The sequence below is a fragment of the Daphnia pulicaria genome, chromosome 7, assembly GCF_021234035.1.
Source record: "Daphnia pulicaria isolate SC F1-1A chromosome 7, SC_F0-13Bv2, whole genome shotgun sequence".
Taxonomy (NCBI): Eukaryota; Metazoa; Arthropoda; class Branchiopoda; order Diplostraca; family Daphniidae; genus Daphnia; species Daphnia pulicaria.
This window is the reverse complement of record NC_060919.1, coordinates 13,572,821-13,587,675: the sequence shown is the minus strand read 5'-3', so window position 1 is coordinate 13,587,675 and position 14,855 is coordinate 13,572,821. Positions and strand designations below refer to the sequence as shown.

The following is a 14,855-nucleotide window of genomic DNA, read 5'->3' as shown; positions in this document are numbered from 1 at the left end:
GTTAAGTCTTGCAGGTGTGGTGGTGCGAGGATTTGTTACATCTTCCACGAAACTTTTGGAAGGACTTTAGATTCTATTCACCCACTATCTGGTTTAACCACATTAGATATACTCACTGCTATTCGCAATGCAACAGGTCCAAGGCCTGCCTTATTTGTCCCAGAGGTAAAACAAACTTGTCCTCTATTCATCATGCAATGCATTAACCTGATTTATTTTCCAAGGTTTCTTTTGAATTGTTGGTGAAACGTCAAATTCGCCGCCTCGAAGATCCTTCGCTGCGGTGCATTGAATTGGTTCACGAGGAGATGCAAAGAATCATTCAACATTGCGGCACGGAAGTTCAACAGGAAATGCTTCGCTTCCCTAAACTTCACGAGAAAATTGTTGACGTAGTCACTACACTGTTGAGACAGCGTCTTCCTCCCACCAACATCATGGTAAATACCGGGGGTAAACTTGTTGTCCGCTCTGATTGAATCACGTTTGTTGTTTTAGGTTGAAAACCTTGTCGCCATTGAGCTGGCTTATATCAACACCAAACACCCCGACTTTCACCGTGAAGCTTCGCTCGTCTCGACACTAATGCATTCTCACATTGAAGAGCCGGTCTCTCAAAAAGTTCAACCATCCAGACAAGTTTCGTCGAAAAAACAACCAGTGCTCTTCCCTCCGGCTATTCCCAACGGCGAGGCTTCTCCGTCTAGAGAAGTACGATTTCGATAACATTTTGATTCCAAAAGTTTTGTCCGTCACAAAAGATGTTGTTGCTGCCATCGACAGATTCGCGTTCAGAAAACAACAGTCTCGTTAATTGATAGCAATGGTGGCGGTGCTCCTGTTGTGCAACAAACCAATTGGCTGAGCAATTTGCTTCCGGCCGGACGAGAGGACTTGATGATGAACGATAATTCTGGCGAAAACACCCCGGCCGCGACGCCTACTCATCACGCATCACCCGTTCCACTTCAGAACCCTTTCGGGCATCAGAAACCGGTGAATCTGCTCTCGGAAGCTGTGCACCAACCCGAGCGGAAGTTGTCTGAGCGAGAGAAGAGGGATTGTGAAGTTATTGGTATACTACTACGTCAAACTTTATATTTTCCAGTTGAACGACGTCCCAATTAAAAAACAACTCATCTTTTCTCCTCCTTAGAGCGACTGATTAAAACCTACTTTTACATCGTCCGTAAATCGATCCAAGATTCCGTGCCGAAAGCTGTGATGCACTTCCTGGTCAATCACGTCAAGGACAACTTGCAGTCGGAATTGGTAACTCACCTCTATCGCCCCGATCAAATTGATTTATTGCTGGCCGAGTCGGAGCACATAGCTCAGCGCCGCAAAGAAGCTGCGGATATGCTCGAGGCACTTCAACGAGCCAGCGTGATTATCGGCGAGATTCGGGAGACCCATTTTTGGTGAAGTTTATACTCTCTAAATTCTTTTCGATTGTAGTGTGCTCTCCGTTATACGTGATCTAGTCTTTTTTTTTCTTCTTCTGTCACTCGATCGCTCATACAAAAAAAAATTAAAATTTTCCTAGGGCTCCCCCCTCCTTTTTTTCGTCCAGTTGTAGTCTGTTCCCAACTATTTTGCGAATTAGACATCTGAGAGATGGGCATAGAATCGTAAAACCTCCTCCAGTTAGTATTTTTCATTCCACATTTACAAATGTAGTCCGATGTATGTTATTCTTTTTTTTTTTAATTATTATTTTCAGTACAATAAAATAATGTTGAAATGATGGGAGGGAAAAACGTAAAATATTTCCAACTGTAGACAAAACTTTTTATCCCTTTTTTTTAAAATTTTGCCAATAGATTTTAGTGATGTTTATTATTTTTTTTTTCTGTAATTGGCCTTCGGAGCATGTAAAGGGCAACCAGTTGCGCAGTCATGTTTGATTTCGGCATGTTTTTATCACCGTCCATTTTTAATCCAGTAGGAAATTCGTCATCGATTGACTCGTCGTCGGTTAATTCTACGAATGCCTAGTGCTGTATCTTTTTTCTTTAATGCGACGATAAAAAAAAGAACCCTAGTCCAGCCCCTCCCTTCATCAGTGTTTTGTGTTGCCCAACTGTCGACGCGCCGGCCGGTTTTTGGGATATTTTCGTGAGATTAGTCGGCAAGGAAACGATAACGACGAATAATCAGGACGAATTACTCCTTTTCAAGTGTTTCACGGTTCACCTCCCTAATTTTGAGTGAAAGCATTTGGCTGGTTAATTTTCTTCTTTTCAGGGTGAATTGAATAGCTTCGTTTTTCAGATGAGGCACAGCCTTGTGATCAGACGTTATCAGCGTAATGAGGGAGTGTTTTTTTTTTCTCCTTTCCGCGACTCGAAAATTCCCAACACTCGAATGACACACACACACACACTCACCCAGCAGATACACACGCACAGTTAAAAAGATAAGGGAAATCACTCGAAGCTCGTCGGCTTTCACGTGCCCAACTGTAGTTCTCTCGAGTACAGTCAACTGATCGGAAGCTCAACAGACTTATCCTTTTCTAGAGAGAAAGAGAGAGAGAGTCTTTAGTGAATCTCCGGTTGCAGTCCGAATCTGATTCTCTAGTAAAATATCATGTTGCGAAGTGGACAAAGGAGGTACGGTGGGCCGCCAGAAGGCTGGACAGGGCCACCGCCCTCTAAAGGCGGAGAAGTATTTGTTGGGAAAATTCCCCGCGATCTAATGGAGAACGAGCTCCTGCCCGTCTTTCAAACCGTCGGCCCAGTCTACGAAATCCGTCTAATGATGGACACGAATGAGACGAACCGTGGATTCGCTTTTGTGACATTTGCAACGCCAGCGGACGCAGGCAAAGCCATCCAGAAATTGAATCGCTACGAAATCCGACCCGGTCGATTCATTGGTGTCATCAGGTCCATGGACAACTGTCGCCTATTCATCGGTGGAATACCCAAAGACAAATCCGAAGAGGAGATACACAAAGAAATGTCACGCATTACAGAGGGTGTCGTCCGCGTTATTCTCTACAGGTAAAAAGGTTTACTATTAGTCATACATTTACACCTGTAATTAAATACCTTTATTTTTTATTTTTGGTGAGTTTAGTTCAGTAGCCGACAAGAAGAAGAACAGGGGATTTGCTTTCATCGAATACGAATCGCATCGAGCTGCCGCTTTGGCTCGTAGGAAATGCCTGCCGGATCGGTTGCTGCTGTGGGGGAAGAACGTGGCCGTTGACTGGGCAGAGCCCGAACCCGTAGTCGAAGAAGAAATCCTGTCCAAGGTAAAAATTTCTATTTTCATTTCGTTTGTTTGTTTGGTGAATGAGAAAACAAGTAAAGTGCCGATAAAATGATTCACCGCTTTATCAATACTCTTAACGGGGCCTTCTTATCGTATTAAATTCTCCTTTAAACATTGACTTATCGTAATTCAAACCGCAATATTCAGGTGCGTGTGCTCTACGTCCGCAATCTGTTGATAACGACGAAAGAGAAGGAATTGGAAGAGCTGTTTGATACGGCCGGCAATGGCGGCGTTGAAAAAGTGAAAATCTTAAATGATTTCGCATTCATTCACTTTGGCAGCCGTTCACAGGCCCAGCAAGCCATGGATGCTCTTCAAGGTATTAGAGTCTCATACATGCTTATTCCCTATTAAGGAATAACCCGTCGTCTGTTAAATAGATCGCGAGCTGAATGGGATCAAAATGCAAATTACATGGGCGAAACCAGTCGGGGATAAGCCCAAACGTAGCAACGCACGAAACAAATTGGTAGCTTCCTCCACTATGATGTTTACTTCGGGGATGACTCGTCAAACACGATACCCAGCGACAACATTTCAACAAATGTGGCCACACTTCACTTTCTCTCATCCTGGCGTTATTCAACCTCAAAACGGTCTACCGCTCCAGGCTTATCCGTCCTATCCGCTCTATCCCCAACAGTATAAGAAACGGAAACACTTTTGAATAGACGTTTAAATTGATTGTTTGCTGCTCATTAGGAACACCTTGTATAACTACATGATGCCGGGTCGCAGACACAACCAATTACCAATTAATTTATATTGCAACGATTATCCACCTCAAACAACTTCGAATTTCATCGGTCAGCAGAGGAATGAAAATACCGTAACTTGATATGATCTAATCGTGTATCGTAGTGAAGAGGTTTTAAAAATTGAGTTGTTGTTTGTTTCTAGGTTTGCGCTGCTACCTCACACATGAACCTGTACATGCCCTGGACGAATGGAGGTTACACTGATAACGTAAAGGTCACCAGTTTACTTGATTATCTCCTTCCATTTTGTTTTGTCCTTGTTTCAATTCGAATTTTTAATTTTTATTACAGATACTCGATTCTTTGTGTCAATTGTACGATCTCGGTGAGCCAATAATCGAACTCCGCAAAGGCGTAGACGAACGTTATTTGGCCAAGGTGATATTGATTTTACAATGTCAAACTAATTAGTGGTGACACTAAATCATTTTAATTAGATAACTATTCCGAAAATGGGCCTCCCTTACAACATGTTCACTTCTGCGGATGTAAGTTAATTTCACAAGTTCTTGTTAACCTGCAAGTTTCTAATGCAGAATTTTCCTTATAGACCTACGAAACGGAAAAAGAGGCACAACAGGCGATAACTGGGTGCGCAGTCGCGTATGTGAATCAAACGATGGTTGATAACGGTACAAATACTTTTACAAGTGAATGCTGTTATCCACTCAATAATAAATGGATTTGTACTTTTGATCATAGGTGAAACTCCACTGTCTGTTCAGGTTGAAAATCTTTCTATTTAAATTCCCCCCCCCCCCCCCCCTGGAAATTGTCCTTTTCCGCCAGTCTAGTTGACGCGGAAAATACTGATAATTTGCAGTGTAATCTAGAATTTACACTACGAGCTTTCTTTCTTGCTATGACGTCATTTTCTTGGGTTACTTAAACAACTTTAAACAATCATTGCTATCGTAATCCTCCGGAACTTGTTCGAGTAGATTTCTTCTCTACTTTTTGTTTTTGTTTTAAATGGCTTATTATTGAGACTTGCCAAACCGTTCCCAGTTTACAGCGTACTTTCGTTTTGTTATTGGAAGAAACTTTCTTCGTTTTTTTTTTCCTTATTACATTTTACTTTTCAAGTTTTTTTTTATTTGTGCCGTATACTCTTCGTGCAGTTATCCCTTCGTTTATGATATTGCTCTCAAAAGCTACACATGCTTCCTTTTGCTAGTAGAACTGTCTAACAGAATAACCAATGAAAACATTTGAAATTCGAAGGTGTTTCTTCAGGAGCTCAAAAGAGAAAAGATTAGAACATTTGAATTGGTCTGTATTATTCAAATAAAATCTCAACATTTATGTTAGACTGCGAAGATATACTGTGTATTCTATACTTTTTAACTATATATATAACACGAAACCACCGCATATATATAAACAGGCTTATAATTACTGCTTATAGAAAGTTCAACAATGTTTATTCTCTGGAATGTTAGGTCGGGCTAGGATAACATGCAACGGATTTCATCATTAGGAGCGGTCTAGGAGGTGGCGAGCAATAAGGATTTTGTGGATGATAAGATAACGAGAGAGAGAAAAAAAATGGGATGAAGAGATGCAGACAACCCCCTCAAGGGTACTCACACCTGATCTGAAAATGGACGGTGTAAAACGATGAAAGAACGGATTAAGTTGTGTTTTTATTTTTTGAAATATAAATATTCACGACTGTGTGTGTCACCACTTAAACCGCTACCGAATTGCGACGTCTCCGAGCATCGACCTTCACCGCAGCTTGAAAGATTTTTAACAAAACTTATTCACAACAATCTTTAACGGTTGTAATAATGAAATTGGATTGCTGTATCAAGCAGAGGGCACTCAGGAAGACAGCATTTGCTTGTCCATCGCGGAAATATTCTTTCAACGTCGTGCTGAACCGTTTAGAATACTTGACGAATTCTCGTTTTCGCTGTTCCAGGCGCTGTTTTCCCGAGCCGAATATTATGTAGACGGCCACTTCATTAACTGCGTCAAGCAGTTTCTTTATGGCACTTGCAATTTCTTTAATAGTCTCCAGAAAGGCTTTGCGGTCTCCAATCTCATCAGGGATTCTACTCAGGATCTTCTTCAAACCAACTGACTTCTTACACAGTTCCTGTTCAGTAAGGGGCTATCATGAGTATTTGAAATTGTGATATTTAAAGTGGAGCCAAAACTACCTGAAAGGCATCTTCAGAGCGGTTAATTCTGTAATCAGGTGATTCTTGATCCAAGGCTGCTCCTTGAACTCTTAAAAGACTCTCATTCATGTTGACTTTTTGTGACAATTCTGCCTTTTTCATCAGTCCCAAAATGAAACTGTGGCAGAGGCCTGGATGGGCAGATTCGGCATTACTAAAGGCAGCTTTCAGCAGTTGGGCAGCACCTGGATCTTGTTTCTCCAAGTTTACCAGAGATGGGCCCACCAAAATAGGCAACACTAAAGAAGACAACATGCTTTCTTCTCCCATAGTCATCTTTGTAGAAGCTTCTGCCACTTTAATTACCTATTTAAAACAGATAATTAGTTGAGATACAGTTTGCGACTTTAAGCCTTAAAAAAGTCACATGCATTTGATAAATGCTTTAGCATGATGTTGGAATAAGAATAAGTGTCACTAGAAGTTAAATTCCATAGGGATATCGCGTAATTTCTTGAGAAATTGCACACACAACTACAACTAGCTTGTCTAGAGAAAGTAAATACGAGTGTGTTGATCGACTAGATCGAATGAGTTCAATCAAAGTAAGCCACTAAACAAGTGTTTGTACTAAACAAGGTAAGAAAACCTTGGAAAAGGAAACAGAGATATCCAGTGTAGTAATTTCACAGTTGGATCTAAGATAAACAAAACATATCACTTACAAATAAATAAGCAAAAGGAATAACGCTCAACCATCTGATCTGACGTACGTAGTTCTCTGTTACTTCATTTCAAAAGGCAACCTTGTTTGAAATGAGGAAACACAATAAATATATTCATTATTAATTAGTAATATTTATAACTTAATGATTTTGACATTGAAATTGAATTATAAAATATTATTTGATTTCTTATATTTTTTTGTGAAATAAATTTTTTGTTTAATTTTTTTACAGTCGTACTGGCAACGCTTATCGCTCTAGTTCAAAATGTCATCATTTCCAAGAGCAAGAGTTTTCAGAATTCTTTTAGTATTCGTGACAATTTCTGCTTTATTTGTCGACGGACAAAAAAGTTATTTTGATGAAATCAAGGATGCAATGCACAACCTTAAAAGTTTTTTGCATACTGGGCTTGATGGGCTTGCTAAGTTGGCCAAAACGATTCAAGTAGTAGAACAGTTTGTTGACGCAACTATCGATGAGGATTGTGAGCCATACACGTGTCCAAAAGGTTAATTTAAATAAAAAAACAAATTTTGCTTGGATTAAAATATCTTCTTGATGCTGTTTCTTGTTGAAGGATTTATCAGAAAAGCAAATCCTTTGCACATCCCAGAAAGTAATGGATGTGGATCATTTGGATACACGGTAAATGAAGAAATCCTAGTGTGTGCTGATTCTATTTAATATCTTGTGCTAATAATATCATCAGTGGAAAGAAGAAAAACTGCCTTTAAAAGAGTTAGAAGAATGCTGTCACACCCACGATTATTGCTATGATGACTGTGGAGCAGATAAAGATTTGTGTGACTTGCATTTTAAAAAGTGCCTCTACAAAGTATGTTCATATCATGAAGAAGAATTATCATTGCTGTTCATGAAAGGTAATAATGTAAATAATTTTTTTTCTAAAAATGTTAGTAAATGTCCTTTTTCTGTTCAGCCTGCAAAGGGACTGCAAAGTTAATGTACACAGGAACATTAGCTTTGGGATGCCAGGCTTATCGAGAAGCACAGAATAAGGCCTGTCAATGCTATGCAAGAGATGAATTCTGAAAAAAAAAATTTCGTGATGATATGCTTAACTATTAAATCCATTGTAAAAAATCCTCCATTTCTAATCAAAATTAGAAATAATTGAATTAAATAATAAAGTGTTAGTTTTAGGTTTTACAAAATTTGACTAATTTCTTCCATTCTAAATTTCATTTTCTAGATATTTTGGTCGTGTTTGATGCATTATTTGATTCTCTTCAAATTCCCTTATTTCTTCAGTTTCCTTTTCGAACCAAAGAGGTCGCCGTTAGTTAAGTGGAAGGAGTAAAACAGAATCCCTTCAAGTAATCCACCCAAATGTTCCCGTATATTATGACATGAGAAAAATTCTCTGGAAAAGTTTTTTTAGTGAAACTCAAGTATATAATTAATTAATATTTCAGTTTGCCAAAAGGAAACTAATTAACGAAAGAAAAATCCATCGCTTTTCCTAAAGTTTTTTAAATGCCTCTCTCAGTCCTTAAGTTCGTGTGTACTTCTGTATTCTTCATCGCGTTTTCCCCTGACTAAATTATTATAGGCTCATCTAGTCTTGTTAATAAGTGGAAAACTTGCTGCCTTTTGTTTTACTCTGGATTCGCCCATTCACCGCGAATGGATTCTCTTGCAACAATTCATGGTAAAGAAGTTTTGATATTGCATTAATAATTCCTGTCATTGTGATGTCATTTCTATAATCAACAGAAAAACGGAAGTAAGCCAGGATCTCGTCCTTATCTTATCTCGCTGGTTGATTGACGAACAGTTTTAGTCTGCCGTTTTTCGGTACCCCGGCAAAAACATTACATTTTTTACCATGGAGCAGTCAAGACATTTATTGTTCATAAAAACTACTGTGATCCTTTTGGCCATTTTATGTACACTTATGGCATGTCACGCCAGTATTGATAAAAAGGGCGGTGCTCATGACGCAATTGTAGGTTGGGGCGATCAAATTTTCTCCACGATCAGCCAGAAGATGAACGAGTTGACTGACTTTGACACAATCAAACAAATTATTGACGCTACGATTGAAGAGGATTGCTACGTCGAGGAATGTCCAGCAGGTAAAATGGCTTACTCTAGTTTCTATTAACACTTCTTTTAACATGTTTTCTATTGAAGGTCGTGTGAGGCAGCCGAATCCTTATTTCATTTCCGAAAGTAATGGCTGTGGTTCTTTTGGTTATCAGGTAAGTTTCTACCTTAATAAATTTGTATATTCTTTTACTAATAAAATATTGTTTGAATGTACAGTGGAAAAAGGATTTGCTACCCGACGAAGGGCTTGAGGATTGCTGTAATGTCCACGATCATTGCTACGATGAATGCGGCGCTGATAAAGATATTTGCGATCTCGAATTTAAAACGTGTCTTTACAGCGTCTGTAAAAGCAGGAAACATGAATGGACAGTAAATGAACTGAAAGGTATGTAAGTGTTGACGGTTTTTCCTTTGAATATTTCAAAACAAACTTTGTTTATTTCAAGCTTGTAAAGGTGCTGCCAAATTGATGTACACAGCTACTCAAGCTTTCGGCTGTAAAGCATATCAAAATGCCCAGAAAAAAGCCTGTCGTTGTGTTGGAATGAGTCATCAGGACCTGTGAGCTGCAAAACTATCGAGGTGGACATTTAGTAGTGCAGCAATTTCGGTAACTTATTTTGAATTGGTCTCGTCCTGGCATGTTCCTAGAGTTGAATTACTTCTCACTCCTATTTCCAAACTATTCTCTGTAGACTTCAATTTTTTTAATCGACTGATTTTATTATGCGTTGCGAACTTTTTCAAATGATTTTTTTTTTTTTATTGAAATTCAGTTAGACATAATATATTAATGACATTTATTTGTAAAATTAACTGGGTCCACTTGGCTTTTTAAGGGAAATAGGCGCCAACAACACAACCGCAAGAAGCAGGTAGTTGGAAATTTTCAATGGCGAAGGGAAAGTAATAATCGTAGGGATCGAAGACCAAGAATCGGTGGAAAATGTTCTTCTGGACGCATTTGGAGTCGTAGCAAGTAGGGACCAATGGGCACGAAGAACCGATGGCGATGTCACATTCCTCTATGCGGGCCGTCTGGGTGAACTGGTAATTGTAAGACTCGACTTTGTTGACAATAACACGCCACTTTCCGTCGACATTGACAGCTCGCATGGGTTGAACGTAAGCGGTAGAACTCGGGCACAGATACGTTTCTTCGGACAAGTCTTTCAGTCCGTCGACCGAGTTGGGTGTGATGGCCTTTAGGTCCTTGTAGAGCGCCAAGACTTCTTGATAGTAGTTGTTCAATGCCTTTTGGATGTCGTAGATGGGGTAAACTTCATCATCGAGACACCACGGCTTCGTCGAGTTCTTGGCGCAGAGGGGCACGTCTTCGTACTTGGGTACTGGATAGCCTAGTTTGGAAGGGGATTTATTGGCCATCGCGACAGCCATCAAGGAGGCAAAGATCTGTTGTTGTAAACCAAAGATAACTAATGTGTTTAATCTTGTTATCATTTGGCATCAACTTACCATAAGTTTAAACGACATTATCGATTTCCAATTTGTCTTTCAAGATGTGTGTGGTTGTGCTGGGATCAGCGTTGAAAAGCGTCTGGCTTGTCCCAAGACATCCGCACCTAGCTTTATATACCTTTCTCCGTGTGCGAGAACAACAGTTGAAGTCGATATTTGTAAAGAATAATGGGACGCATGGGAACTTGGAAAAAGGAGAGTAAGGTCTTCATTCATTATTTATTAAGTGGTCTAGCTGTCCATAGCTTTCTTGGCGCAGGGTCGTTACCTTTGGTTGATCAACCGTTTATATGGGCGCATGTGAATCCACGTTTGGTGCTAATTGCCCAAGTTGTTAGAAAACAATTCTCATCCAATTGATAATCGTTATTTTTAGACCCATTTCCCCTCTCCCATGTTACGCAATGCACCCAAACATTCGTTTTCTATTTAGGTAGTATAAATTTTTGTTAGATTATTATCATGTATTCTCAGGCGACCGGCCTTCACAGTCGTCAATCAAGCGGATGTAACAAACGACTTTTAAAGTGAAGGCTGTTGAACGAAGCATGATGGTTTTCTGATAGTGAAGATTTCACCTATTCGCCAATGATGTGTTCACACTTTCATTCCGTACAGGGAAACTTGTGCATGGTTCCAAAAATCACTTGTTATGTTTTTCACAAACCCTTCCAGACAATTCACGAAATCGCTAGGAAAATTTATAGCTTTTTAACAGAATTGCCAGTAAAAAAAATTTCTAAACAAACGTTTCTCTCAACCCATTTTCGAAAGACAACATTGTCTTTTTTACTTTCCTGTGAATGTATTAAAAATAGGATAATTTACTGTCTAAAACGAGCGAAATTCATACATTTGAAAATGGCGGCATTCTTAAGAAGGCGAAACCTGACACGCTACAATTCGTAAATTAAATGTTTTAAATTCAGGCCGAGGCAGTGCTCGTATGAGCTTTATAGGCCTGCCGCCATAAAGCGCTCTCACAAATGTTTTTCGTTTGAAAGCCCACGCAATATTTATTACAATTCCCAGCATGAGATCTTCCCATTGGTGACCATACCATTGAATTTTCTTAAGTGGTCTGGCGCTGTTTTTATTATTGGGAGAGAAACTCGTTATTATTACCGACGAGAACCCAATTATTTAGATCACGGTCAACGGTCCAGATGTGCCGAAACGTTCGGACACTGAAAATAAAAAGGAAAAGTAGAGTTTACTCTTTTCGTTTTTATCTGTGGAGGAACGGCTTTGAAATTTGCTTCAACCTCCTACTCACTTAACCGTGTCTCGTTGCACAGTGAACAACACTCGGCAACTTGTTCGAGTTACCTAGGGCGTAGGTATAAAAAGCGATGGTATCAACTGACAAAAGCATTAGTTTCTCAGTTGAATTCCAATAGCCAACATCACCTCCGAATTACTTTCAGCCTCTCAGATTTTTTAATAAGATGGACCTACGAATGGTAAACTAACGTGTTTTCTCTTGATTCCGAGTTATGTTGATCACATTTAAATTTTACCTTCATGTTTTATTGCAGATGCTGCTTTGTTTGATGCTGGTGGTTGCCGCAATGGCCGAACCGGAGCCAAAGGCAGAGGCATCTGCAGATCCTCAATATCGCCCTAGATATGAGCCCGAATACAATCCCAGTTACCATAAACCTGCTTACAAACCAGATTATTACAAACCGGATTACCCAGAGTCTTATCCTAAACCTGGGTATCCTCAACCTTACGCCAAACCCAGTTACGGCCCTTCTTACAAGAAGGATAACTACTACTGTGACCCCCGCACTCCACCAAAGTGCGCAAATGCATCCGTCCCCTACTGCCTTAGCGATTACGAATATCCACTTGAAGAAATTCAGGTAAGTTTTTTATTTATTATGGAATCCAGAATTGCAAATAATTTGTAAGTTTGTCATGTTTTAGTACGCCATCGAGTACGACCCGTTGATTCTGAAGAAATACGCTGAAGTCGCTATTCAGTCGGCTGATAACCTGGTCGGTGGTGTCACATCATTGGAAGAGAACAAATTCGACTACTCCAACTACAACGGTGAACCTTTTGACGAGAGCAACTGGATTGGCGGTGAAGGATACATCTGCCCCAGCGACGTTATTTACGCCCGTCCCGTCCGTGCAATGAACGTCGAAGGCGAATGGCGTGTCATCGTACAGAATGTCGCCTACTACACCCAAACCCAGCGGGTGGAGACTTGCTTGTTCGCCGGCGCATCTTGCCGTACCTTGGCTCCTTGTCATCACAGCTCCTGTGTCCAGAAGTACGTCTATCATCGTATGCTCTCCTTTGATCCTTGCGATACCTACAAAGGCTTGTTCATTGACATTTACAAGCTACCATCGGCCTGCTCCTGCCGCATTCCTGATAAAAGCCTTTAAATTCTAACAACTGTTTCATGCTCCATAAAAGTCAATCTATTTAAAAATTCAAGAATTCTGCCGATTTTACCTTAAACCCCACTCAGATTCGACATTGAATCTGTCACTGACAAAGCAAATTTAAGTTTATTGATTACATTGCACAATAAAATTTTTTTCAATTATTGATCAAAAATCTTCCAAAAATATTATCAGATTGAAGTTGATAATCATGATTACATCAACTGTATTCCCTTTTTTTCTTACATTTTTATGTGGTCAACAAACAAATACAATATTATGCAAACTGACGCCATTTCTTACTTACTTACTCTTTACTTCATGCTAGTGTGTTGGTAAAGATGTAGGGGGGTGGGTTATAAAAGTTTGAAAAACCTAACGTAAAAAAAAAAAATCTTTGTATGCGAGAGTAGAACTCCAAAGACAAAGAACTTATTTTTTAAATATTATTAAAAATACCCGAAAATAGAACTCCAGTGCCCGACAGTAGAACTCCACTACGCGACAATAGACCTCCAATAAATTCTTTAGAAATATAAATCTAAATTCTTATAAATCTTTCACCAATGCAGCAGCAAATGAAACCAAATCTTAAATTACTTGCTTTCACTTTGATCCAAACGACATTATTATCTCATCCTTATAGATGCACCTACTTTATTTTCACAGGTGAATACTTCAGTTGATGGGCATAAAAATAGAAATAATTTTTTTCCTACTAGTTGAAGTTGTCCATTTGATCAGGGCATTAACAAAACTAATATGTTTCCATTTGATGGTCATTCATTCGCTACCGGGTTGCGAATGTGTTGTATTCCAAAGAGTGGAAACAAGGAAGGAAACAAGTTCAATAGCTAAATATTGTTTCGCTCAAACAATTCAAACTACACGGATTTCTTCGTTTGTTTGAAACCTTTCTGGACTAGTTCCTGTGCTTTCGGTGCTGCTGTTGGATTGTAGGAATAAGTTTTCTGAATTGGACCAGTACCTGCACGTCTGAAATTTGAATCAATAAGACGCTGGCGATCGTTAAGTTCAGCGGTGATTTTCTGATTATTCCAAGCTGAAATATGTAAAAAAAAAGTTACGTTTTAATATTTTTAATTGATCAACAAAACCATGCATTAAAAATAAATCGGCACTTACCTTATTTCATTCCCTCAACGAATCCTTTTTTGGGTCCGGCCCCTTTAACTGGCTGAACAACAACTATCGGATCGATATCGAAATAGCTTCGGACTTTGGGAAAGGCGAAGGAAACCGACTTGAACAAGTGAAATGACATTAGTCGTCAACCAATAGCACAGAATAGCCTAGAAAAAAATTGTGGTAAAAATCAGGTTCTCATTTTAAAAATCAGGCACTCCTGGGAAATTCATCGTGATGGGGAACATGATGAATGGGATGGCTCGGAAGAAATAAATTAAAATGGGAAAGCCTTGAGAGACGAGAGTTTGGCAAAGAAAAAACTCATAAATACTGGTGCCTGTAAAGAAAAAAGTCTATGTGAAATGTATTGATAATTTCCTAACTGTAAGTTATCACCTGAATAAGAGGCACCATTGGATTTTTTAAGGGATTGAGTCCTTTCTCTTTCATAAAACTTTGGATCTCATAACCCATCAGTGCAGCTTCAAAACAGCAAAAATAATTTGAAAATTCTGAATAGAGAGAAAAAAACCTTGGAACCTGTGTAGTAAACAAAATACCTTCCATGGCATTTCCTGCCTGTCTGGCATCAGTCAATTTTTGCTGAAGAACTTGCAGTTGTGGCATGTTGTTAGTCATTTTGGCTGCATTTCTCTGGGCTTTAATTACCCTGACTAATTTTAAGGGTATATCTGTGTCGACAACAGAGTTTAGACTCTGTGTGGTTGTAAATTACCTTGATCTTGACTGAAAATAGCCACAAACTTTTTTCAATTGCACAGATAGATAAATCTAATGTAGAGCAATGCAGTTTTACCTGGAGCTGTAGTTGGAAGTTTGTTGTATAA

At 39.3% G+C, this 14,855-nt stretch overlaps 7 protein-coding genes and 1 long non-coding RNA gene across 11 annotated transcripts in view; 5 read left to right on the top strand and 3 right to left on the bottom strand.

Moving 5' to 3' along the window:
* The window catches only part of LOC124350559 (dynamin-1-like protein), a 28,228-nt gene extending 26,481 nt beyond the window's left edge, over nt 1–1,747 (top strand). Inside the window, exons 9-13 of the mRNA XM_046801324.1 lie at nt 15–165; nt 225–440; nt 499–711; nt 784–1,075; nt 1,157–1,747. Of these exons, the coding sequence (XP_046657280.1) occupies nt 15–165; nt 225–440; nt 499–711; nt 784–1,075; nt 1,157–1,425 (1,141 nt within the window). The 3' untranslated portion in view covers nt 1,426–1,747. The remainder of the gene's footprint in view (nt 1–14; nt 166–224; nt 441–498; nt 712–783; nt 1,076–1,156) is intronic.
* Nucleotides 1,748–1,868: 121 nt separating this feature from the next.
* On the top strand, nt 1,869–5,131 carry LOC124350632 (APOBEC1 complementation factor-like). The gene is made up of 10 exons (XM_046801423.1): nt 1,869–3,008; nt 3,085–3,262; nt 3,430–3,604; nt 3,666–3,927; nt 3,988–4,114; nt 4,186–4,257; nt 4,335–4,421; nt 4,481–4,531; nt 4,594–4,675; nt 4,746–5,131. Exons 1-10 carry the CDS (start codon nt 2,593–2,595, stop codon nt 4,787–4,789), a joined length of 1,494 nt encoding a protein of 497 aa, XP_046657379.1. The 5' UTR covers nt 1,869–2,592; the 3' UTR covers nt 4,790–5,131.
* Nucleotides 5,132–5,350: 219 nt separating this feature from the next.
* LOC124350762 (programmed cell death protein 10-like) lies at nt 5,351–6,976 on the bottom strand. Of its 2 annotated transcripts, none has more exons than XM_046801594.1 (3): nt 6,898–6,976; nt 6,212–6,538; nt 5,351–6,147 (listed from the first exon to the last, which is right to left on the bottom strand). In XM_046801594.1, the coding sequence occupies exons 2-3, from the start codon at nt 6,506–6,508 to the stop codon at nt 5,806–5,808; spliced, it is 639 nt and encodes a 212-aa protein (XP_046657550.1). In that variant the 5' UTR covers nt 6,509–6,538; nt 6,898–6,976; the 3' UTR covers nt 5,351–5,805. The 2 variants fall into 2 exon arrangements, with proteins under 2 accessions (XP_046657550.1, XP_046657549.1); XM_046801593.1 differs by lacking the exon at nt 6,898–6,976 and adding an exon at nt 6,604–6,886.
* A 169-nt stretch (nt 6,977–7,145) lies between these two features.
* On the top strand, nt 7,146–8,572 carry LOC124350799 (group XIIA secretory phospholipase A2-like). Of its 2 annotated transcripts, XM_046801629.1 has the most exons (5): nt 7,146–7,408; nt 7,478–7,545; nt 7,610–7,781; nt 7,841–7,996; nt 8,114–8,572. In XM_046801629.1, exons 1-4 carry the CDS (start codon nt 7,165–7,167, stop codon nt 7,951–7,953), a joined length of 597 nt encoding a protein of 198 aa, XP_046657585.1. In that variant the 5' UTR covers nt 7,146–7,164; the 3' UTR covers nt 7,954–7,996; nt 8,114–8,572. The 2 variants fall into 2 exon arrangements, with proteins under 2 accessions (XP_046657585.1, XP_046657584.1); XM_046801628.1 differs by having other exon boundaries at nt 7,841–8,572.
* Nucleotides 8,573–8,749: 177 nt separating this feature from the next.
* On the top strand, nt 8,750–10,388 carry LOC124350797 (group XIIB secretory phospholipase A2-like protein). Of its 2 annotated transcripts, XM_046801626.1 has the most exons (5): nt 8,750–8,999; nt 9,058–9,125; nt 9,190–9,361; nt 9,423–9,586; nt 9,816–10,388. In XM_046801626.1, the coding sequence occupies exons 1-4, from the start codon at nt 8,750–8,752 to the stop codon at nt 9,539–9,541; spliced, it is 609 nt and encodes a 202-aa protein (XP_046657582.1). In that variant the 3' UTR covers nt 9,542–9,586; nt 9,816–10,388. The 2 variants fall into 2 exon arrangements, with proteins under 2 accessions (XP_046657582.1, XP_046657581.1); XM_046801625.1 differs by lacking the exon at nt 9,816–10,388 and having other exon boundaries at nt 9,423–9,709.
* Nucleotides 9,713–10,572, bottom strand: LOC124350801 (protein spaetzle-like). The gene is made up of 2 exons (XM_046801630.1): nt 10,453–10,572; nt 9,713–10,389 (listed from the first exon to the last, which is right to left on the bottom strand). The coding sequence occupies exons 1-2, from the start codon at nt 10,468–10,470 to the stop codon at nt 9,811–9,813; spliced, it is 597 nt and encodes a 198-aa protein (XP_046657586.1). The 5' UTR covers nt 10,471–10,572; the 3' UTR covers nt 9,713–9,810.
* A 1,188-nt stretch (nt 10,573–11,760) lies between these two features.
* On the top strand, nt 11,761–13,148 carry LOC124350734 (neurotrophin 1-like). Its single transcript, XM_046801561.1, has 3 exons — nt 11,761–11,918; nt 11,994–12,323; nt 12,388–13,148. The coding sequence occupies exons 1-3, from the start codon at nt 11,904–11,906 to the stop codon at nt 12,856–12,858; spliced, it is 816 nt and encodes a 271-aa protein (XP_046657517.1). The 5' UTR covers nt 11,761–11,903; the 3' UTR covers nt 12,859–13,148.
* A 480-nt stretch (nt 13,149–13,628) lies between these two features.
* LOC124350862 lies at nt 13,629–14,504 on the bottom strand. Its single transcript, XR_006921198.1, has 4 exons — nt 14,404–14,504; nt 14,223–14,344; nt 14,005–14,171; nt 13,629–13,921 (listed from the first exon to the last, which is right to left on the bottom strand). It is a non-coding gene; the product is annotated as an uncharacterized LOC124350862 (long non-coding RNA).
* Nucleotides 14,505–14,855: the final 351 nt, after the last annotated feature.